This window comes from Cydia strobilella, chromosome 8 (genome assembly GCF_947568885.1).
Source record: "Cydia strobilella chromosome 8, ilCydStro3.1, whole genome shotgun sequence".
Classification (NCBI taxonomy): domain Eukaryota; kingdom Metazoa; phylum Arthropoda; class Insecta; order Lepidoptera; family Tortricidae; genus Cydia; species Cydia strobilella.
Window position 1 is genome coordinate 2,046,290 of NC_086048.1, and position 24,882 is coordinate 2,071,171.

The following is a 24,882-nucleotide window of genomic DNA, read 5'->3' on the forward strand; positions in this document are numbered from 1 at the left end:
ACCACATACTTACACCTTTATATTTAAATCTAATTTATATCGATAAAAAGATGTCAAAACGATGGTAACATTTAAAAACCCTGTAATAGATGTCATATATTAAAGAAAAAGTGACGAAGCCCTCCAGTGGTGAAGGCCGGATTCGAACCGGCGTCTTTAGCTATCGCGGCTAACGCCATGAACCCCTAGGCCACCCCGCCACGGCGGTGCCCGTCCGAATTTCTCGACTATATGCCATCTTAGTAAGACTAGGCGTCTTTGACCAGCTCTAAGGGCTCTAAGGGGTGTGACTACTTAAAAAAACACAAATCAAAATATTTAATAAAACAATTTGATTTGTTCCCAAAACTTGTTCATTTAAAATCCGTGTAATTTTTGTATCAAGATCTTTTTTTCACCTATTTTAACAAAATTAATATATAACAAATAATACGCACGAAAGATGCTAACACCAACAAACATCTAAAACTGCAATAACCACCGAAGTATAGTTTTTTACATGTTTAAATATGAATGATTTGCATAATGCATTCAGAAAACTTAGTTTAGTCACGGTGGTGCCTATTGTTTAACTAATTCTTAATTTTACACAAGCAATAAACTTTTTCAACAGTCGCATGCCACTCAAATGTTATCTCAATGAGTTATTTTCACATGAAATCAATTGAGTTCTTTGTTTTATTAACTTTACTAACGTCTACCTGCGGCTATATCCACGAAAAGTCATGAAAACATTCCAATTTCCACCTTTCTTGGGGTTGTTTTCAAAAAAAAAATTATTTTGTAGCTATAATTTTTGAGGAATGTGTCTTTAAAATTTAAGGTTCTATTTTCAAAAGTTTAAGCTGTGCGTTGCCTGTTACTACCTGCCCTATATTTAGAAGACAGTAGAAGACGAATAGTAGATAAAGCGTACTCACAGCAGCATGCTGAGTAGCATCAGTAACTTCAGTCTCAAAGTTCCACTGGGCGGCCACATTATTAGTGCACTCCTTCGACGCCTGCTCATCCGCCTGGGCCAGAAACTCCCTCACTTGCTGTATATTCACTCTTTCCAATCTATCATCTATCCCGTTCCCTCTTATATCGTAAGGATTCGCTCCGAGATAATTAGGGTCATTCCTAGCGAAGCCTGGATCGTTCCTTCTAAAATTAGGGTCATTGTTGACATCTATTCTATCATCGTTGTCATAAGGACGGCCAGTTGAGCTCGGATTCCTTCTATTCCCGTTATCCAAACTAGGATATCCATTGTTATTTATATCCGGACTAATCCCCGTATTATAAGGGGTGGAAGATACTGGATATACTCCTGGAGTGCTCGATACGGGACGAGGAGTACTATACTGGAAATTATTTGGTGTGCTCGAGAGAAGGCCGTATCCAAAATTCCTCTGCGTCGAAACTTGCGGTATCGGTGGTAAGTCTAACTGAGGATCCGGATCCCCTTTAACTTGAAGTATTAATACAATAAACAAACAAAGTTTTTCTACACCCGCCATGTTCGCGTGGTACTGTGCTGGTGTCGCGAAGGCAACTGAGCGTGTGAAGCGGGTTGCAGACGTGGTAGAAGGACGAGGTAACGATATTGTTTAAGCTAATCAAGTATGACAGGGCGATAAATTGGGGGTTAAGTGTGTGCGAAATGAGATTATGATTAGCTTTGGGTTTTTGAGGGTCGTGAATCGTTTGGGATTCGTAACGCGTTTTAATAAACAGTGGTGCATATTAAGTGCGTATTTATGAAAATCTATAATTTTTTTGGCTTCATTGTTAGAGTTTATTATACTTAATATGATTATGTACTGCGAAATGTGTACTTTAAGTACTTTGTTGTAAACTAAAACAAAATTTTAACTAAAGGCAAAAATAAAAGGACTGCGTTGACCTGCGATTCAGTCGAAAATATAGATTTTACTTGCTTTTATTTTGATGTTTACTAAAACTCAAAAGTAGCTTTTTAACTAAAGTAGGTTATTTTTAAATAATTTAGCAAATAATTATTTTTGCCTATAAAAGCATGAGGATTTAGATATAATGAAAGGAAAAACAAAATTTGTAAAAATCCACCGGAACCTGTAGTAAGTAGGCTACATAACTCTGTAGCAGTTAACCAAGTACCGTACAAGTAGTAAAGTAAGTTTAATTTAGAATTTGTCAAATTAATTAACACCAACAAGTGTCGGTAATTTATATAAAACATTCCGTTTAACACACAAATTAATTAATACCTACTTAGCTTACAATGATCTAAACTTACAAGTTAAAATAATCGGAACCGACATTGAAAATGATAACAATGTTGCCGTCGTAATATAATAGAATATAAACCGTGGTAATTATTAATTACCAGTATATCCTCGGCATTGTGCTTAATAAACCTGTTAATTGGTACTTTAATTAATTTCATGGGTTTTGATTACTGTGGAACGAGAAGCCTTACCACGACTGCCTTAGGGATCATCCATTAATTACATCCCACGAATTTCTAGGTTTTTTGACCCCTCCCCTCCTCTTTGGCAAACCCCTCCCTCCCGGTGTGACGTCATATATTTGATAGATAGATAGATAAGTAATTTATTTGTTTTATATTATTGTTTTTTTTTACTAGCCTAATTTAGTGTCCCACTGCTGGGCAAAGGCCTCCCCTCGTTTCCTCCACTCGACTCTGTCGTTTGTAGTGTCCCGCCAATCCGGATAAAATTCGTCCAAGTCGTCCCGCCATCTCCTTTTCGGCCTGCCTGCACCCCGACCAGCACCATCTATATTATTGTTATTGTTATTTATTGTTGTTGTTATTTGTTATATTTCTGTTCAGGACATTATACTGAATGCACTGATACCAAATATACCGATGTCCGAGACGACATGAGCGAAAATCGATTTCTAGAAAACTTCTAGACCAAAAACCGACCCTCTAGGACCTCTAGGTTGAACTTGTGGACCATAATAGTTGCAGTATTGGACTTTCTTCTTCTTCTTAGTCGGTACACTCTTACGTGGTCGTGACCACTGTGTATCACGATGAGCGATGATCTTGGTAATACCACAGGGCAGACACGCTATCAAAAATCACTTGCGTTTATATGTGTGAACGGCACGTCTGCACACGCGTCATGCGTCATAGTGTGAGTAAGTTGCTTGAAAATAGTACTGAGCGGCCGGCAAACGGCCGTCAATATGCTGTCGCGGGGCGAGATAATTCGAGTCGGGGCGGGGCGGTGCGTGGCCGTTCTGTATGATAATACTATTACTTATTTTGTGGTAATACGGCGTCATTCGTCGCGGACTGCAGCTTTCTGGGTACATTCGTGAACCGAGCACTTAGTTGCGGCCTTGATCTGGTCTATCCATCTCATTGGTGATGTGGCCTGGTGCCTTCAACCACCAATTAATAGTATTATCATACAAAACAGCCAAGCACCGCCCCACCCCGATTCGAATTACCTAGCCCCGCGACAGCAGATTGACGGCCGTTTGCCGGCCGCTCAGTACTATTTTCAAGCAACTCACACACTATGATGCGTGACGCGTGTACAGACGCGCCGTTCACACATAGAAACGCAAGTGATTTTTGATGTATAGCGTGTCCGCCCTGTGCCTTCAACTTTTCCTTGCACTACGAGACGCTCTATGTAGTCATTACCACGATGAGATACAGTATTGGACTGTATATGGTAGTTTTTACAGATACAGTCGAGGGCATAAATATGTAAACAATCCCAAAGTTTCAAAAACATGTGTACGCTTACATCTTAGACGAAACATGTGTACGCTTACATATTAAGAGAAAAATGGCGGTAGTATCTCGGTACTCGTATCCTGAATGGTACACAGCAGAGATAATACAAGCAATTAAACTCAAGCACGCACTGCATAAACAATACAAAAAAAGTGGCTCTGAGGACGACTACAATAAATTTTCAGATTGTAGACGGAAATTAAAATCAGCAATTTCTCTTGCACTCGATCAGTATCAAGATCAGATGCAACAGAACTTGGCAAAGGATCCTAAATCATTTTGGAGTTTTATAAAAAAGAAAAGAGAGGGCAATAACTGTATTAAACTAATGGACGATGGTGGAAGGGTCTTATCCCAGCAGGAAGCTGCCGAGGAATTTGCTGACTTTTTTTACTCAGTGTACAACTCTACACCAGCTACACTCGATCCTGCAGTCGCAAGCGCCACAGCATCGCCTAATAGCACGTACGTACACATTCACGAGCTACAGGTGGCGGAAGTGCGCCGCGCGCTGGAGAAATTGCCGCCTAAACGCTCAATGGGACCGGACGGCATTCCTCCTTTTGTATTAAAGGATTGTCGCTCGGTGCTAGCAGAACCACTGTGTCATTTATTTAATATATCTCTAAAATCCGCTACCTTCCCGGAACAGTGGAAATTGTCGCGTGTAGTACCAGTGCCAAAGGGTAGTGGTGGACCAAAAGCATGTAATTATAGACCAGTTGCAGTGCTGTGTGCGCCTGCAAAAGTTTTTGAGTCCGCTATACAAAGGTCCTTACAGGAACAGGTCAGTTGCCAGTTGTCAGACGCTCAATACGGCGGGACGCAGTACTGGGGGAAACTTGTTACACCTTATGTCGCGGGTGGCACCTGCGGTGGACGCCGGCCGTCAGGTAGATGTCACTTACTTCGACTTTAGGAAAGCTTTTGACATGGTAGACAAGGACATCCTACTGAAGAAGCTGGCGGACGCGGGGTGTACGCCGCATACCCTTGCATTTTTTGCAAGTTATATGCGGGGGAGGTCCCAGTACGTGGACTGCGCTGGTAACAGGTCAAAGCCGTACTATACTAGGTCCGGGGTCAGTCAAGGAAGTAATCTGGGTCCGTTACACTTTGTGTTAATGATTAATGATCTACCTAGTGTGGTAAAAAACGCGGAATGTTTGCTCTTTGCCGATGACCTGAAACTTGTGCGTCAAATTGAGGATGTATCGGACTGCGCTGAGTTGCAGAACGATATTGATCGAGTGGTTCAATGGAGTCACGATAATAAACTGCACTTTAATGTGGCTAAATGCTCGTCAATGTCCTTCAGCAGGTCCTACAGCCCGATACATCATCAATACGTGGTAGAAGGGGCGCCGATGGAGCGTTTGACGGAAGTGCGAGATTTGGGGGTGCATTTTACCGCAGATCTTTCCTTTAGGCACCACATTACCATTGTTTGCAAGAAGGCATATAGGAACTTGGGATTCGTTCTGCGGCAGTGTCACGGGTTTTCCAACGTAAGAGCTATACGCGCACTGTACGAAGCCCTTGTCAGAAGCCACATGGAGAGCAGTTCTTGCGTCTGGAGCCCAAATGAGGCTAAATACAAGTTTATGTTGGAACGAATCCAAAATAAATTCATCAGGTTCTTGTACCTAAAGTTGTATGGAGTGTACCCCTTCTATCCTCGAATGTATCCAACCCTGTTTGTGCTCGGAATGGTGGGATATAACCAGCTAGAGGTTAGAAGGGAATTGGCACTAGCCTCTTATATATTTAGGTTAGTGCGTGGAAAGGTCAGTAACCCAGAGTTACTAAAGTCAATAGGTGTTTACGCGCCCCCACGGTACGTGTGGCGGAGGCGCAGGCCGCCCCTGCTGGCCGAGCCGCACGCGCGCACCGGGTTGATGCGCACGGCCCCTTGGACGAGAGCCACCAGCACATTTAACGAAGTTGCCAATCGAACTGACGTATTTTACTGTTCCGAGAGTGAATCTGTAAAAGTTACATTGTTCGTGTTGTGTTATTCTTAGTTATAGTATGTATATACCTAGTTATAGTAGTAGTATAGTTATAGTAGTAATTTATTATTTTTAAGGTTAATAGACACTATCGCATTGGGTAACTGTAATGATAGCTGTAAGATTTATTAATTAAATAAATAAAATAAATAAATAAATAAATAGACAATAAAGTCGTGTTCACATATTTTTAAGCCATTTGTCTGGATCGATATTTTTACCTTCGACTGTACTTAGTTACACATACATGTGCACATGTATATCCTGTACATGTCATAAGCAATGCCTAAGTATCCCCTGGGACAGTTTCCATATGTAGATAAGATTGTATAACGCACTTAGCCGTTGCGCAATATACGATGTGCGTTTGCGCAGGGCTGGAGCAAGTAGATCTGGGTAGGTAGCCCTAAACTGGGTCAAACACACTTTAAAATAAGTTTTCCTGTGGACATCATTAAAACGGAGTTTAAAGCTCAAATCTTGTACTTATCGGCGTTTAAAAAGATTTTTTCAGAAAAATGTATTCAAATCATAAAATTTTATGTCTATAGAAAAAACGCCGGTTTTCCCGTAGGTTTTGACCCAGATGACAAAGGTAACACCTACCACTCCTACATTAGATAACAGGCAAGAAAGAACAAGTGAAAGTATTGATAACGATAAGAAATGGAACGTGACGGGTTTATGACCGCGGCGTGACCTGCTTTGTTTGGGCGACGAAGGTGCGTCGGTTACGAAATGTTACAAAAACAAAAAGACGCGGTTAATCGGTTATTGGTCGGCCTACCTCAATTTAAAAGCTAAAAAGCGTACCTTACAAATAAGCTCGGAGGCTGATACGATAAAATTTTAATAACTTCCTGTTAAGCAAACATATAGATCGCGTACGTCATTACCAAACCAAACATAAATAGCGCTGGGCGGGACATGTTGCCGGACAGAGTGATGGCAGGTGGGCCAAAATGTAAACGGCATCGGAATGGTGGCCGCTTTCAGTCGAAAGGAGTGCCTGGCGTCCGTTGGCTCGTTGGGTGGACAACATTCGGAAGATTGCGGGTCAATTCTGGATGAGATTGGCTCAGGACCGGGATAAATGGCTTATTGAAGAGAGGCCTACGCTCAGCAGTGGGTGATAAAGAGCAATATAGCAATCTACAGATAAAACAGGCAGTAACACAAAAGCATCTATTATTATTTAACATTATCGCGCCGACAAGCTGCGCCCGCGTCGGTACTTTACGAGAAACTTGCGATATGTTTCTAGAGATGATAAGAACACAGCTCGGCGCTGTATTGAAAATCTTGGACTTCTCATATTAATCCCCAGTGTATTTTGTGCTTATAGTGTGCTTCCTCGTTTTGTTGCAAATAAGCATGATTATGAATAAGTATGACATGACTTCCGTGAGACACAGAAATATTAAATATATTAATAACGGGTCACTCACGTATTTTAAGTCGAAAAACGCTCGACATGTTTCACTCCGTACCGAGGAGTACAACACCTCCTCCTCCTCCTCCTCCTCGAGCCCTCGGTACGGAGTGAAACATGTCGAGCGTTTTTCGACTTAAAATACGTGAGTGACCCGTTATTAATATATTTAATAAGTATGACATGATACAAAAATTAAACATACACTTAGGGTAAATCGTCTATTACGTACTGGCCACCTTCCAATACCGGGACAGACTGTATGCTAAAAAAGATTCTGATTAATATTCACACAATCCAAGTAAATTTTCAGAACTAACGTTATTTGGTTTACTTGAATTGTGTGAATAAATAAATGGAATTCTTATTTTAGCCATTTTAGTATATGGTGTCCAGTCAATGGAAGGTGGCCAGTAATAAACGATTTTACGTTGGATTTAAACTGATTGGGTGTGACACCAATAAAAAAGTTAATAACGAACTGTTTTTATTGGCATTATTCTACAATTTCATTTTTCTTATGTTCTAAATTTTTTACTCAACTACGGAAGGGTTATATTTTTTTCAGTTGGCTATACTGTTTTTTTTTTGTGTTCAGTCAATTTCACAAACATCTTTACAACCTAACGTTCCAAAAATATATTTACACGCCTCTAAGACACTGACAATAAGGTCGTGTAAATACGTTCGACGTGTTGCCTCCCTGTCACACTTACGTACGAATTTACAAGTGCGACAAAGAGGCAACACGTCGAACGTGGTTCACGGTAGGCCCTCTGATGTTTGTGAACTCGACCGTAGCCGTACATAGAAACGGTAAGAATACTGAGGCACCATAAAAAAGAGGAAATTGTGTAGTTTTGTAACCAAAAGTGACGTTTTTGACAGAAATGCACTATAACTTTTTTTTTTTATTATAAACTGATCGGCGATTGGCCCTAGTCACACCTGATGGAAAGTGAAGACAGGGCCTAAGATGGAGCTCACCGGTTCAGTAACAGCCTATTCACTCTTGTTTTAAAGAGACCGAGGTCATATTGATCAGGGAATACAGATGGCGGGAGCGCATTTCATTCCTTAGCCGTCCGTACCAAAAAGGAGGAGGCAAAACGTTTCGTCCGAATAACGAATTAATGACCCCTCAAATCACTACATAGTATAAAACAAAGTCGCTTTCTGCTGTCTATCCGTCCCTAAGTATGCTTAGATCTTTAAAACTACGCAACGGATTTTGATGCAGTTTTTTTAATAGACTGATTCAGGAGGAAGGTTAATGTGTATAATACATCAGTATTGCACCCGTGCGAAGCCGGGGCGAGTTGTTAGTTTAATTTATAAAATTAAAATAGACATTAAAGTATTGGGGTATTTACCAGCTCCGTGCCCTTCCAACGCGTCTTGACATGCGATACGCAATTTTCCCATTGTACCGGTTGTGACTGATTCCCACGGCTAAACATACGTAAATGTATGTGTGTCTGTATGTATGTGAGTATGTATGCGCTTAATTATGTGCCATACGCATATTGTTTCCAGGGCTCGTAGGCTTTCCTTGTGTTGCAAAATGTACCTCGTTGATGTCTTTTACTTGGCTGTTTCTTATTTTCCGACATTTCCGACTAGTATATTGATATTCTCTCGGCGCGATTCGGGAAATGAATTAGAGATTCACTAGATATGAAATAGTAAATATATGTGACGTCCCACAGTAATGGTACCTTATGGCGGTTGGCGCTTACGCTATTATTAACGCCGCTCCAATTAATATTGGATGGCGCTTACGTCGCATAGCGCAGCAATAATTTACGACGCTATGCGATGTAAGCACCAGCCGCCATAAGGTACCTTTTTCCGCGGAACGTCACATATCTTTACTATTTCATATCTAGTGAATCTCTAATTCATTTCCCGAATCGCGCCGCGCCGTTAGGTTCATGGGTAGCGATAACCGCTTCCCATCAAGTGACCTCTCTTACATGATAAAAGATAAAATACAATAATATTGTCTTCGGTTACCGCGATAGTTACTAATGAAATAAAACTATGAAAACGGATTATATCGCGTATATTGAATTTATACTACATCCCGACGTTTCGAACCCTTTACAGCGTTCGTGGTCAACGGGTGACTGAGGAAAAATTACAAAGTGCAAAAATACCCACATACTAAAATAATGGACAACCATAGACTATAAACTTTAAGGCTGGTTGTACATGCATTTTATTTTTATTTTTTATCGCGTATATATATATATATATATATATATATATATATATATATATATCTTTACTTGAAAATAATTGTAGTATATAACTAGCCTTATGAACCGATTTTGCATGTACGAGTACTCGTACAACCAGCCTTAAAGTTTATAGTCTATGATTGTTCATTATTTTAGTATGTGGGTATTTTTGCACTTTGTAATTTTTCCTCAGTGACCCGTTGACCACGAACGCTGTAAAGGGTTCGAAACGTCGGGATGTATTATAAATTCAATATACGCGATATAATCCGTTTTCATAGTTTTATTTCATAAAATACAATAATTAATTCATGACAATTCATGAGTAATTATATTCATGACAATCACAGACATGCACGAACATGTACAGAGAACAAAAGCAGAGAACGAGAACATGAAATCTTTAGTAGAGTTTGTGTGGTAAGAGAAGAGTCACGGAATACTTATAAGGGAACTAATACATACATAATATGACTCTTCTCAGCAGACTCTATGTTACATTTTAGGGTATATTACATTTTACCTTGCCAATAGATGGCACTGTTATAATTTTTTCCCTAAACATTCAACAACAACATTATTGTTTTACTGTTAATTAACAGTTGTGCTCTCAGTATATTAACATACTAACATAGTCATTATATTACTGAACATTTTAGGAATTTCAAGTTAATTATTTTAGAAGATTGTATCACATAGCTATTGTATTGTTTTAGTCTGTATTTTTGCCCTTTTGTATGGTTAGAGAGAGGTCACGGGCAAACACAAATCAAGTAAACAATTAAGATAAAGGGGCTCACTGACTATCAGTCCGCCAGACGATATCTGCCTGTCAGTTAGATAAATTTGACAGTTTCGAACAACTGACGGGCCGATATCGTCCGGCGGACTGATAGTCAGTGGGCCCCTTAACATTAAAATATTTTGTCGACCGGTCTCGCCTAGTGGTAGTGAAACTGCCTATGAAGCCTATGGTCCCGGGTTCGAATCCCGGAATTAAAATTTTTCATACACAATTTGTGTTTGCTCTATTTCGTTTGTTTTATGAACTGGAGCTATATAAACTAATTTCAGACCTAGATATAGCTCATGATGTCATTATATGTACAAAGGTTTATTACAATCCAACACATAGTTTTAAAATGAGAGCGGAACTACGTTTGTAAGAAAAGGTGCAATTAGGCCGAGCTTGCCGGAGACTCTCAATACAGTACAGTCGAAGGCAAAAATATCGATCCAGACAAATGGCTCAAAAATATGTGAACACGACTTTATTGTCTAAAGTGTACAATCGCCCACTCTGTTAACTGACAGTTCGTAAAACTTATTAAAAAAGGCGTAAGGTCCACCGATTGGATAGTTAAGTGTTGCTGTTTGTACAATGTTTAGCCACGTAAAAACTACTAAAAGAATAGGTATACACTCAAGTCTAGATACTTGTACAAGCACTTGACCTTCCGTTTCGCAATCAGCAAGCACTCGTGCGAGTAACTTGCCTACCCGTGGTTTTATTACGGCATTATGTGGACTCAATGTAATACCGATTGTTCTGACGGTCAAGTTCACTAGCCACAAAGGTGCACATAATGGTTAGTTAGACCAAGATAAGTCTGCAACGATTTTGATAGCTTACGCAGCGCAAGTGTTATTTTAAACGTCAAACTTCTATGAAATTATGACGTATAAATAACACTTGCACTGCGTGTGCTCACAAAATCGTTGCGGACTTTTTTTGATCTAAGTTTAAACTACTAAGTCGCTAAGTCGTATGATATTAAAGATTTGATAACTAGAGTCTGTCTAAGCTAACTTTGTACCGACTTAAACGGAACAAAGTGACGGGGTGTCATTATAAACGGCACACTTTATGCAAAGTTCGCTTGGTCGGAAATATGGATGGTAAAGAAAGGATCGCAATCTCTTATGGCAGAATTGTTGTAAAAGTGACCGCGTTAAGCTTTAAATAATAGTTCCTAATCTCTCCGGTGGCGCTAGTTAGGCTCTGGGACATGAGTATAACATGAACCATATAAGGCAACAAATAACCCGACCAAATTACGTAGGTTGTTTTTGGTAGTATTTCGGTGTATGGTGGCGCCGCCTAATTACTGTTTTTTGATGGACACTTTTCATACATAGAGATTTGGCTCCTTTATACAGTCTCCATGGTCGGAAACTAACTGACGACTGTCAAAATGACAGAATGAAAGACAAATTTGTATGACAAGAAGTAGTTTTTTAGGGTTCCGTACCCAAAGGGCAAAAACGGGACCCTATTACCATAGAGTAACTTATACTAGAGCGGTACTGTCATAGTAAATTTTGTAACCCCAGTAAATTCACTGCCATCTGTCGACACACTTTAAAACTAAAAATAAATATTTATAAAAATACGATAAAATGTATTTAAATATGGATAAATTATTTTTTTTATTTGCATTAATTATTTTTATGATATTGACCCATGTTCCTCCACTGATATGCGTTAAAATTGTTAAATAACAAACGAAACCGTCAACGCCATCTATACGACAGTAGGCCAAAGCTAGTAGCGCCCTCTGAACGAGAATCAAATTTTCGTGATATTCGAGGCACGTTTTTTCCTTAGACTGTATCCATCTATTACGGAGTTATATCTATCTTTGCTATTACTAAGACTCCACTGTCCGTCTGTCTGTCTGTCTGTCACCAGGCTGTATCTCATGAACCGTGATAGCTAGATAGTTGAACCTTTCACAGATGATGTATTTCTGTAACAACAAATACTAAAACAGAATAAAATTAATATTTAAATGGGGCTCCCATAGAACAAAAGTGATTTATTTGCCGTTTTCTGCGTTATGGTACGGAACTCAAAGTATTGCCCTAATTCCTCAGTGATGGGAAATTGGGAATCTACATAGTACCTTTCCCGAAACCCTTAAAATTAAAATTTTGCAAAATTGAGCTATAGAGTAGGTTTTTACCAAAGAAAATATTGCAGATTTCATACATAGTTAAGGACCAAAGATAATAAGTATATAAACGAATCTGTAGGATTACATCAGATGATCTTAGGTACTCTTCACTTAGGTATTCGCGGTATTTACCTAGTTCCCATAATTATCTCATGATCGTGACCATCTTAAACCTAATATGCATATCCAGTACATTATAAATGGAACAAGTAATTCTGTTCACCTTCAAATTACCTATATAACTCTTAATTGCCCATTGATAGTCCTTATGCGGTTTCAATAAGGTTGACCAATTGTCAGTTAACTGTATGTATGAAGGTACCTACGACCAAAGATAGATATAACTCCGTAATAGATGGATACAGTCTAAGGAAAAAACGTTCCTCGAAAATCAAGAAAATTTGATTCTCGTTCAGAGGGCGCTACTAGTTTTGGCCTACAGTCGTATAGATGGCGTTGACGGTTTCGTTTGTTATTTAACAATTTTAACGCATATCAGTGAAAGAACATGGGTCAAAATCATCAAAATAATTAATGCAAATAAAAAAAATCATTTATCTATATTTAAATACATTTTATCGTATTTTTACAAATCTTCAATTTTAGTTTTAAAGTGTGTCGACAGATGGCAGTGAATTTACTGGGGTTACAAAATTTACTATGACAGTACTGCTCTAGTATAAGTTACTCTATGCTACGACAATGATTATGAGTTTATTCCCAAGCTTAGTCAACATAGTGTTTAGTATTCAAGGAGTGGCACTAACATCATGTAAATAAAACTGTCAGTGCGTCCGTGCTCTGTATGATGTTTTGAAACTATATGGAAAATTCTGATCACACTTTGACCTAAATGGTGTGGTAATGTACGTTTATTTTATCCGAATATTCCGAATATGGTAGATAAATAGAATACTCTATATTGGCACACCTCAGTAAAAGATACAGCTTGAAGGAAAACAATTGATTAAAGATAGAGGCAGACAACAGGCGGTCTTATGGTAATAAAGTTAATACTAAACATATTAATAATGGGCCACTCTTGTATTTTAAGTCGAAAAACGCTCCACATGTTTCACTCCGTACCGCTCCTCATCAGGAGCTTGCGTTGACGGTGACGGACCGGCGCAGACTGCGGGCCGCAGCCCAAACAAACATGTCGAGCGTTTTTCGACTTAAATTCGTGAGTGACCCCTTATTAATATGTTTAATATGTCTGTGTCTCACGGAAGTTTTGTTATTAAAGTTAATACTGTAAAGTTAAAGCTGCCTGGACTAGAACCAATGACAGCGCACGCTATGGAATAAAATGTTGTCGTTGGGCAAGGGGCCATATTACATATATAACTTTATACATAATTACGAGTATTTGTCAAACATTGCCATAGACATACGAGTAACATAACCTTACTGCAAAACTTCTTCCTTGCGTTTGTCCCGGCATTTTTGCCACGGCTCATGGGAGCCTGGGGTCCGCTTGACAACTATCCCATGGCTTGGCGTAGGCACTAGTATTTACGAAAGCGACTGCCATCTGACCTTCTAACCCAGAGGGTAAACTAGACCTTATTGGGATTAGTCCGGTTTCCTCACGATGTTTTCCTTCACCGAAAAGCGACTGGTAAATATCAAATATTTCGTACATAAGTTCCGAAAAACTTATGGGGTTTGAACCCGCGACCTCTGGATTGAAAGTCGCACTCTCTTACAGCTAGGCTACCAGCGCTTTTTCCTAACCTAACTGCAAAACTAGATTTTAGGTGTACACTCACCTGGGGACATTGCCATTGAATTCCTCCCAGATGCTTTATTTCCCTTCGTGTTACACGCGAAGTAACAAATCATTATTCATTAATGTTATTTAATTCGATATTTTGTTTACCGGTAATAAAGACAGATATTATTATTACTATTTTCGGTCTGACATGACATTTAGTTAAATTCTCCTTTCAGCTTTCGCTTGACAACTAATTTGACTATTTAGGTTATTCATAAAGGTTAATATTAAATAAAACCTTTTTCATCACACTTGCGCGAAAAAGATCTTATTTCATGCAGGTGTACTGATGGACGAAGCCCTATATTGTTCCCGCGTGAGTTATGGATTGTGAAAAAAAAAGCTATAACTTACTCGTGGGTTGCTTTTTTTATTATGTTACTTATTCATATGAATTAACTAGATATAAATGAGTTTTACTTATATAAATACTGACGTTTATAATAGCTAGAGATCTTAGATCCCGTTTTCTAAGGGGACCTTGCATTTTTGAGACAAAGCAAACCGCTTGGAACAGGTGTTCCTGGGGGTGATCTGAGCTGATTTAGCCCGGTTGCCACGAGGTTCCCCCCAGCAGGTGGGCAGGGGAGGGGGGGAAAAGTGCCTCCGGCGCGCCCCACTCTTAAGCTTTATATCTGCATATATCTAGCAAATATATCAAGTTTGGTGTCTTTTTCGTATAATTCGAGGATGAAGAATTCATTTCTGTGATTAAATTTTCACTCACCCATACAAAAAATACGAGAAATTGAAAATTCAAAAATTTTCTTTACACTTTTTTTTTCGAAAATCCTCTACAAAATTAAAACTATGGCGATTTGCTCTAGAAAAAAAATACCTGTAAATAGCCCAGTTATCCTTCTATATAAAATAGTAAACTTGTCAAACATTTTTCTTTTATAACTCTGTTAAAAAAAATGTTTTGTGTCGCGCGGCGTACCCGCGTTGTAAGAGCGGTATGCAGCTTTTAGGATTTTTAAGTATGTTTAGATGATTTCTAACAAGTTGTTATTTTTCTGGTTGTAGATTACATTAATAAATTACTTCTGGATGTGATATATAGTTGGTCAAGCAAATCATGTCAGCAGAAAAAGGCGCGAAATTCAAATTTTATATGGGACGATATCCCTTCGCGCCTACATTTTATAAATTTGCCAGTAGTTATTATAAATGTGATAAAATTAGCATAGTTAGATGTTTGACAAAAATGCGGGTTAAAATTAGATATCTATTGTTCGCAATTGCCACTACATGCACATAGGTCCGTACATTTTAGTTTTTTTAACGCAGTTGCACCTCCTTGCTCATTTGTTTTGCAGCGGCAACGAATAATCTCCAAACAAGCAGCAGCCGCCGCAGGTCGGCTTGTCCATATGGGCTCCCAATAACCATTTTGTTTGGACCAGCCCCAGTCAGCAGGGCATGGTAGCTGTTGCTGAGAGGATATAATCTGTCCCCAAACCTACTCCCCAAACTCCTCCTTGGTAAACTGCACGGAGAATATGTTTACGTAGGGCATCTTCTGTTGGAGGCAGATTCTCTAACTCAGGGTTTCTTAAACTTTTTGCTATCACGGACCATTTTCACAATTTAAACAATTCCACGGACCCCGGTTAAAATATATTTTAGAAAAATAATAAAAACCCTTATTTATATTTTAAAATTTATTTTTATAAGTTTCATTACACTTAGGTTTCGTCAAGTTTATTACAAAATTTCCTAATAAGTATGTTTACAGTAGGTATTTGACTTACTGCGGACCCCTGATAAACATGCTACGAACCCCTAAGGGGTCCGTGGACCCCACTTTAAGAAACCCTGCTCTAACTGGAGATTTCTTATTGTATAAAGTACTCTTCGACACTCATTTACCTGATCTGAAATCAGTAACAAAATGCATAGTGTTAAAATACTGTCTAGGGATCAGTGTTGGCAGAAACGTTAATGCAATTAACCATTAACCAGTACAAATTGAACCGTAAACTGTAACTGTCCGTTACGGTTTACGGTTCAATTTGTACTGGTTAATGGTTAATTGCAATTAACGTTCGGCCAACACTGCTAGGGATCAATTCACACCTCGTAATTCAAATCTGTCCAGACTTAAAAATGTAAGACTCTTACTTGTGATACAAGACCATAACAAATTTTTCCAATATTTGCAAATTTGGCAACGCCTGCTCAGTATTGCCTTGTTTGTCGTATTTAAATCCCTCTGTTACAGCAGGTCCAGCAGGATATGCCCTCCAAGCTTGAAATACGCTTTTTTTCACCTTTCCACACAAAAAAGAAACAGTGTCGCAACCTGAAAAGGCGTGGAAGAATGCTAAGACTACTGTACTTTCTGGTCCTGTGAAATAAATTATATATCTATGCGTTACAAATAAAATCATATGTTTAAAGAAAGTTTGCAGCACGTGACCAATTGCCCAGATGACCTGTCTCGTACTGCGGTGACATATTTATTTTATTTACAATTAATGGAGGAACTACAAAAGTTACCTAATGAAGATGCAATAGCATGGCACGAGAGGAACTGGTCATTCTTTCCTGTGCCAATATGTACCCATAACTCCTGGAGCTCCGGCAATTGTGATATACATGCAACTGCGAGAACAACAAAATCAGTATCCACTGTGCGTAGCATAATTTTTGTGTGACCTGGGGCTACAGCATCAGCCACATAATGGACCATCATGCGCGTGTCTGCTTCCTGTACGAGGGCAACTGGTCACGTGCTGCAAACTTCCTTTAAATATATGATTTTATTTGTAACGCATAGATGTATAATTTATTTCACAGGACCAGAAAGGACAGAAGTCTTGCCATTCTTCCACGCCTTTTCAGGTTGCGACACTATTTCTTTTTTGTGTGGAAAGGCGACAAAAAGCGTATTTCAAGCTTGGAGCGCATATCCTGCTGTAACGAAGGGATTTAAATTTGGCAAACAAGGCAATATTGAGCAGGCGTTGCCAATATTGGAAAAATTGTTATTGTCTTATATGACAAGTAAGTCTTACAATATTAAGTCTGAACAGATTTCAATTACGAGGTTGCAACCCTAGACTTATTTTAACACTATGCATTTTGTTATTGATTTCAGATCAGGTACAAGTACGAGTGTAAATGAGTGCCGAAGAAATCTCCAGTTAGAGAATCTGCCTCCAACGGAAGATGCGCTACGTAAACATTATTCTCCGTGCAGTTTACCAAGGAGGCTATGTTTGGGGACATATTATAGCCGCTCAGCAACAGGTTGGAACATTGGGAGCCCATATGGACAAGCCTACCTGCGGCGGCTGCTGCTTGTTTAGAGCTTATTCGTTGCCGCTGCAAAACAAAATGCGCAGGGAGGTGCAACTGCGTTAAAAAAAACTAAAATGCACTGACATATTTATGTGCATGTAGTGGCAATTGCGAACAATATATATCTTATTTTAACCCGCATTTTTTGTCAAACATCTAACTATGTTAATTTTATCACACCCATACTAATCCATACTAATATTTTAAATGCGAAAGTGTGTCTTTCTGTCTGTTTGTTACCTCTTCACGCTTAAACCGCTGAACCGATTTACTTGAAATTCAGTGTAGAGATAGTTTGAGTCTCGGGGAAGGTCATAGGATAGTTTTTATCTCAGAATTCACCCCTTAAGGGGGTGAAAAGGGGGGTGGAAGTTTATATGGGGAATCAATAAAAAGGAGATTGGATAAAAGTCGCGGGCAAAAGCTAGTATTATATATGCGAAAGTGTGTCTGTCTGTCTGTCTGTTACCTCTTCAGGCTTAAACCGCTGGACCGATTTAGTTGAAATTTGATATAGAGATAGTTTGAGTCCCGGGGAAGGACACAAGGTGGTTTTTATATCAGAAATTATCCTTTAAGGGGGTGAAAAGGGAGGTGGAAGTTTGTATGGGAAATCGATAAAAAGCATATTGGATAAAAAATAAGCTACCCAAATACTAACTCCACGCACACGAAGTCGCGGGCAAAAGCTAGTTAATAGTAAAGTTTTCCCAAAGTCTTTATTTGTATATTTGTATATATATCACGTCCAGAAGTAATTTATTAATGTAGTCTACGAACAGAAGAATAAAAACTCATCAAAAATCATCTAAACATACTTAAAAATCCTAAAAGCTGCATACCGCTCTTACAACGCGGGTACGCCGTGCGACACAAAACATTTTTTTTAACAGAGTTATAAAAGAAAAATGTTTGACAAGTTTACTATTTTATATAGAAGGATAACTGGGCTATTCATAGGTATTTTTTTTCTAGAGCAAATCGCCATAGTTTTAATTTTGTAGAGGATTTTCGAAAAAAAAAAGTGTAAAGAAAATTTTTGAAATTTGATTTTCTCGTATTTTTTGTATGGGTGAGTGAAAATTTAGTCACAGAAATGAATTCTTCATCCTCGAATTATACGAAAAAGACACCAAACTTGATATATTTGCTAGATGTATGCAGATATAAAGCTTAGAGTGAGGCGCGCCGGAGCCACTTTCCCCCCCCTCCCCTGCCCACCTACTGGGGGGAACCTCGTGGCAACCGGGCTAAATCAGCTCAGATCACCCCCAGGAACACCTGTTCCAAGCGGTTTGCTTTGTCTCAAAAATGCAAGGTGGTGGACCTAAGATCTCCCACTATAACTTAATATTTTTGTTTACGTTTAAAAATATTTGATAAATTTAATAGCAGTTTAAAATATTTTTACACAACTTCCAATTGTGGCTGAATGCCGATGCGTCTGTGCCTTCGATGCCTAAACTGACAAAAAATTTCAAAATGGCGGACGAATGTTTGAAATGTCACCGTATTTACGAATGATTTCGCTTAAAATTTAGTTTTTTCTTCGCAAGTGTGATGAAAAACATTGTATGTAACTCCGGGGGTAAGAATATTGCAAATTCGAGTCTTTAATGCACTCCAGCCTACGTCTCAAAGATCCGCTCAAAGATTAAAGTTTGTGCAATAATAATAGCATTACAATTCCCTAAACCAGTGTTGGCCGAACGCTAATGCCATTAACCATTAAAAATTAACAATTAAAAAGGTTAATGGCCATTAACCATTAGCCATTTAATTCGGATTAAAGTTAATTCGGATTAAAGTTAATTCGGATTAAATTTTTGAGACGTTAATGGCCATTGAAGTTAATTCGGATTAACTTTAATTCGGATTAACTTCAATGGCCATTAAAGTTTCTAAAAATTTATTAGAATTACTCTCAATTGCATCAACGTCTAATAAAATTACATTCGTGATATTTTAAAATGAGACAGCAAAATGACCCTGACTGAACCCTGGCAGTAGTAGCAGTACCTACCTACTACCTAGTAGAATTCTGGTTTGGTGCAACACAGACATACGCGGTTTTGGTCATTTAAATCGTCTTGATGAGCACTTCGGAGAGCCGTACCCACGATAGAGCTGATGCTGAACCCTGGCAGTACCTAATGGATCTAAGGTTTGGTGCAACATAGGCACACGCTGTTTTAGTCATCCGACTCGTCTTGATGAGCACTTCGGAGAGCCATACCCATGATAGAGCTGATGCTGAACCCTGGCAGTACCTAATGGATCTAAGGTTTGGTGCAACATAGGCACACGCTGTTTTAGTCACCCGACTCGTCTTGATGAGCACTTAGGAGAGCAGTACCCATAATGGAGGTGATGCTGAACCCTGGCAGTACCTAGCGGAACTAAGGTTTGGTGCAACATAGGCACACGCTGTTTTAGTCATCCGACTCGTCTTGATGAGCACTTAGGAGAGCAGTACCCATGATAGAGCTGATGCTGAACCCTGGCACTACCTAGTGGATCTAAGGTTTGGTGCAACATAGGCACACGCTGTTTTAGTCACCCGACTCGTCTTGATGAGCACTTAGGAGAGCAGTACCCATAATGGAGCTGATGCTGAACCCTGGCAGTACCTAGTGGATCTAAGGTTTGGTGCAACATAGGCACACGCTGTTTTAGTCACCCGACTCGTCTTGATGAGCACTTAGGAGAGCAGTACCCATGATAGAGCTGATGCTGAACCCTGGCAGTACCTAGTGGATCTAAGGTTTGGTGCAACATAGGCACACGCTGTTTTAGTCACCCGACTCGTCTTGATGAGCACTTAGGAGAGCGGTACCCATGATAGAGCTGATGCTGAACCCTGGCAGTACCTAGTGGATCTAAGGTTTGGTGCAACATAGGCACACGCTGTTTTAGTCACCCGACTCGTCTTGATGAGCACTTAGGAGAGCAGTACCCATGATAGAGCTGATGCTGAACCCTGGCACTACCTAGTGGATCTAAGGTTTGGTGCAACATAGGCACACGCTGTTTTAGTCATCCGACTCGTCTTGATGAGCACTTAGGAGAGCAGTACCCATGATAGAGCTGATGCTGAACCCTGGCAGTACCTAGTGGATCTAAGGTTTGGTGCAACATAGGCACACGCTGTTTTAGTCACCCGACTCGTCTTGATGAGCACTTAGGAGAGCGGTACCCATGATAGAGCTGATGCTGAACCCTGGCAGTACCTAGTGGATCTAAGGTTTGGTGCAACATAGGCACGCGCTGTTTCGGTCATCTGACTCGTCTTGATGAGCACTTAGGAGAGCGGTACCCATGATAGAGCTGATGCTGCACCCTGGCAGTACCTAGTGGATCTAAGGTTTGGTGCAACATAGGCACGCGCTGTTTAGGTCATCCGACTCGTCTTGATGAGCACTTAGAAGAGCAGTACCCATGATAGAGCTGATGCTGAACCCTGGCAGTACCTAGTGGGTCTAAGGTTTGGTGCAACATAGGCACACGCTGTTTTAGTCATCCGACTCGTCTTGATGAGCACTTAGGAGAGCAGTACCCATGATAGAGCTGATGCTGAACCCTGGCAGTACCTAGTGGATCTAAGGTTTGGTGCAACATAGGCACACGCTGTTTTAGTCACCCGACTCGTCTTGATGAGCACTTAGTAGAGCGGTACCCATGATAGAGCTGATGCTGAACCCTGGCAGTACCTAGTGGATCTAAGGTTTGGTGCAACATAGGCACGCGCTGTTTAGGTCGTCCGACTCGTCTTGATGAGCACTTAGGAGAGCAGTACCCATGATAGAGCTGATGCTGCACCCTGGCAGTACCTAGTGGATCTAAGGTTTGGTGCAACATAGGCACGCGCTGTTTTGGTCATCTGACTCGTCTTGATGAGCACTTAGGAGAGCGGTACCCACGATAGAGCTGATGCTGAAACCTGGCAGTACCTAGTGGATCTAAGGTTTGGTGCAACATAGGCACGCGCTGTTTTGGTCATCTGACTCGTCTTGATGAGCACTTAGTAGAGCGGTACCCATGATAGAGCTGATGCTGAACCCTGGCAGTACATAGTGGAAGTAAGGTTTGGTGCAACATAGGCACGCGCTGTTTTGGTCATCCGACTCGTCTTGAGGAGCATTTAGAAGAGCAGTAACCATGATAGAGCTGATGCTGAACCCTGGCAGTACCTAGTGGATCTAGGGTTTGGTGCAACATAGGCACACGCTGTTTTAGTCATCCGACTCGTCTTGATGAGCACTTAGGAGTGCAGTACCCATGATAGAGCTGATGCTGAACCCTGGCAGTACCTAGTGGATCCAGGGTTTGGTGCAACATAGGCACACGCTGTTTTAGTCATCCGACTCGTCTTGATGAGCACTTAGGAGAGCAGTACCCATGATAGAGCTGATGCTGAACCCTGGCAGTACCTAGTGGATCTAAGGTTTGGTGCATCATAGGGACACGCTGTTTTAGTCACCCGACTCGTCTTGATAAGCACTTAGGAGAGCGGTACCCATGATAGAGCTGATGCTGAACCCTGGCAGTACCTAGTGGATCTAGGGTTTGGTGCAACATAGGCACACGCTGTTTTATTCACCCGACTCGTCTTGATGAGCACTTAGGAGAGCAGTACCCATAATGGAGCTGATGCTGAACCCTGGCAGTACATAGTGGATCTAAGGTTTGGTGCAACATAGGCACGCGCTGTTTAGGTCATCCGACTCGTCTTGATGAGCACTTAGAAGAGCAGTACCCATGATAGAGCTGATGCTGAACCCTGGCAGTACCTAGTGGATCTAAGGTTTGGTGCAACATAGGCACACGCTGTTTTAGTCACCCGACTCGTCTTGATGAGCACTTAGGAGAGCGGTACCCATGATAGAGCCTTCCCACTTACCTTAGATCCACTAGGTATTGCCAGGGTTCAGCATCAGCTCTATCATGGGTACTGCTCTCCTAAGTGCTCATCAAGACGAGTCGGATGACCAAAACAGCGCGTGCCTATGATGCACCAAACCTTAGATCCACTAGGTACTGCCAGGGTTCAGCATCAGCTCTATCATGGGTACTGCTCTCCTAAGTGCTCATCAAGACGAGTCGGATGACTAAAACAGCGTGTGCCTATGTTGCACCAAACCCTAGATCCACTAGGTACTGCCAGGGTTCAGCATCAGCTCTATCATGGGTACCGCTCTCCTAAGTGCTTATCAAGACGAGTCGGGTGACTAAAACAGCGTGTCCCTATGATGCACCAAACCTTAGATCCACTAGGTACTGCCAGGGTTCAGCATCAGCTCTATCATGGGTACTGCTCTCCTAAGTGCTCATCAAGACGAGTCGGATGACTAAAACAGCGTGTGCCTACGTTGCACCAAACCTTAGTTCCGCTAGGTACTGCCAGGGTTCAGCATCAGCTCCATTATGGGTACTGCTCTCATAAGTGCTCATCAAGACGAGTCGGATGACTAAAACAGCGTGTGCCTATGTCGCACCAAACCTTAGATCCATTAGGTACTGCCAGGGTTCAGCATCAGCTCTATCATGGGTACTGCTCTCCTAAGTGCTCATCAAGACGAGTCGGATGACTAAAACAGCGTGTGCCTATGTTGCACCAAACCTTAGATCCATTAGGTACTGCCAGGGTTCAGCATCAGCTCTATCATGGGTACTGCTCTCCTAAGTGCTCATCAAGACGAGTCGGATGACTAAAACAGCGTGTGCCTATGTTGCACCAAACCTTAGACCCACTAGGTACTGCCAGGGTTCAGCATCAGCTCTATCATGGGTACTGCTCTTCTAAGTGCTCATCAAGACGAGTCGGATGACCTAAACAGCGCGTGCCTATGTTGCACCAAACCTTAGATCCACTATGTACTGCCAGGGTTCAGCATCAGCTCCATTATGGGTACTGCTCTCCTAAGTGCTCATCAAGACGAGTCGGGTGACTAAAACAGGGTGTGCCTATGTTGCACCAAACCCTAGATCCACTAGGTACTGCCAGGGTTCAGCATCAGCTCTATCATGGGTACCGCTCTCCTAAGTGCTTATCAAGACGAGTCGGATGACTAAAACAGCGTGTGCCTACGTTGCACCAAACCTTAGTTCCGCTAGGTACTGCCAGGGTTCAGCATCAGCTCCATTATGGGTACTGCTCTCATAAGTGCTCATCAAGACGAGTCGGATGACTAAAACAGCGTGTGCCTATGTTGCACCAAACCTTAGATCCATTAGGTACTGCCAGGGTTCAGCATCAGCTCTATCATGGGTATGGCTCTCCGAAGTGCTCATCAAGACGAGTCGGATGACTAAAACAGCCTGTGCCTATGTTGCACCAAACCTTAGATCCATTAGGTACTGCCAGGGTTCAGCATCAGCTCTATCATGGGTATGGCTCTCCGAAGTGCTCATCAAGACGAGTCGGATGACTAAAACAGCCTGTGCCTATGTTGCACCAAACCTTAGATCCATTAGGTACTGCCAGGGTTCAGCATCAGCTCTATCATGGGTACGGCTCTCCGAAGTGCTCATCAAGACGATTTAAATGACCAAAACCGCGTATGTCTGTGTTGCACCAAACCAGAATTCTACTAGGTAGTAGGTAGGTACTGCTACTACTGCCAGGGTTCAGTCAGGGTCATTTTGCTCTCTCATTTTAAAATATCACGAATGTAATTTTATTAGACGTTAATCCAAATTGAGAGTAATTCGGATTAATTATTTGACTTTCATGCCCATTGAAGTTAATCCGAATTAAAGTTAATCCGAATTAACTTCAATGGCCATTAACGTCTCAAAAATTTAATCCGAATTAACTTTAATCCGAATTAACTTTAATCCGAATTAACTTTAATGCAATTGGTTAATGGCGGAACTAATGGTTAATAAAATTGATCAATGGTTAATTAAAATTAACAATTACGGCCAACACTGCCCTAAACCTAGTTACAATCTTTAATATTAAAGATTTTATTAACTAGATAGTGCGGGGGACTTATTTCCTAATAATAATATTTATTTCTATAGATATCTAGGACGGATCTTCGACCTAGGTGTGTAGTGTATGCAAAAATTAATTGTGTAATAATATAGCGATATATTCATGTATTGATCATTTCATGTATGCCAGCATAATCCTTTTTCTCTTTAACTCTTATAAATTGCGGTATTTCGCCATCGCCTCCTTGCTATGATGCCATAACCCGACCATGAAAAAATGCCCGGCCGGTGATAAAGACAAAGCATGGCACTATTTTCTCTTTCCTCTTATAGGAATCGCAATAAAACTATCTTTCTCTATCAAAGAATGTCGGGCCCTTCTCCTTCTGACTACCTCTCAGTGGACTTCGTTCCCCAGGCATACCATCCGCCTGGAGAGAGCTCTCCATTGCCCTCTCTCTACTTACCACAAAC

The 24,882-nt window shown here is 40.7% G+C and overlaps 2 protein-coding genes across 2 annotated transcripts in view; both read right to left on the reverse strand.

Moving 5' to 3' along the window:
- Positions 1-1,549, reverse strand: part of LOC134743456 (angiotensin-converting enzyme) — a 216,103-nt gene extending 214,554 nt beyond the window's left edge. Inside the window, exon 1 of the mRNA XM_063676887.1 lies at positions 921-1,549. Coding sequence (XP_063532957.1) covers positions 921-1,502 — 582 coding nt within the window. The 5' untranslated portion in view covers positions 1,503-1,549. The remainder of the gene's footprint in view (positions 1-920) is intronic.
- The window catches only part of LOC134743375 (uncharacterized), a 548,210-nt gene that overhangs the window by 427,426 nt on the left and 95,902 nt on the right, over positions 1-24,882 (reverse strand). The gene's annotated exons all lie outside the window — the stretch shown is intronic.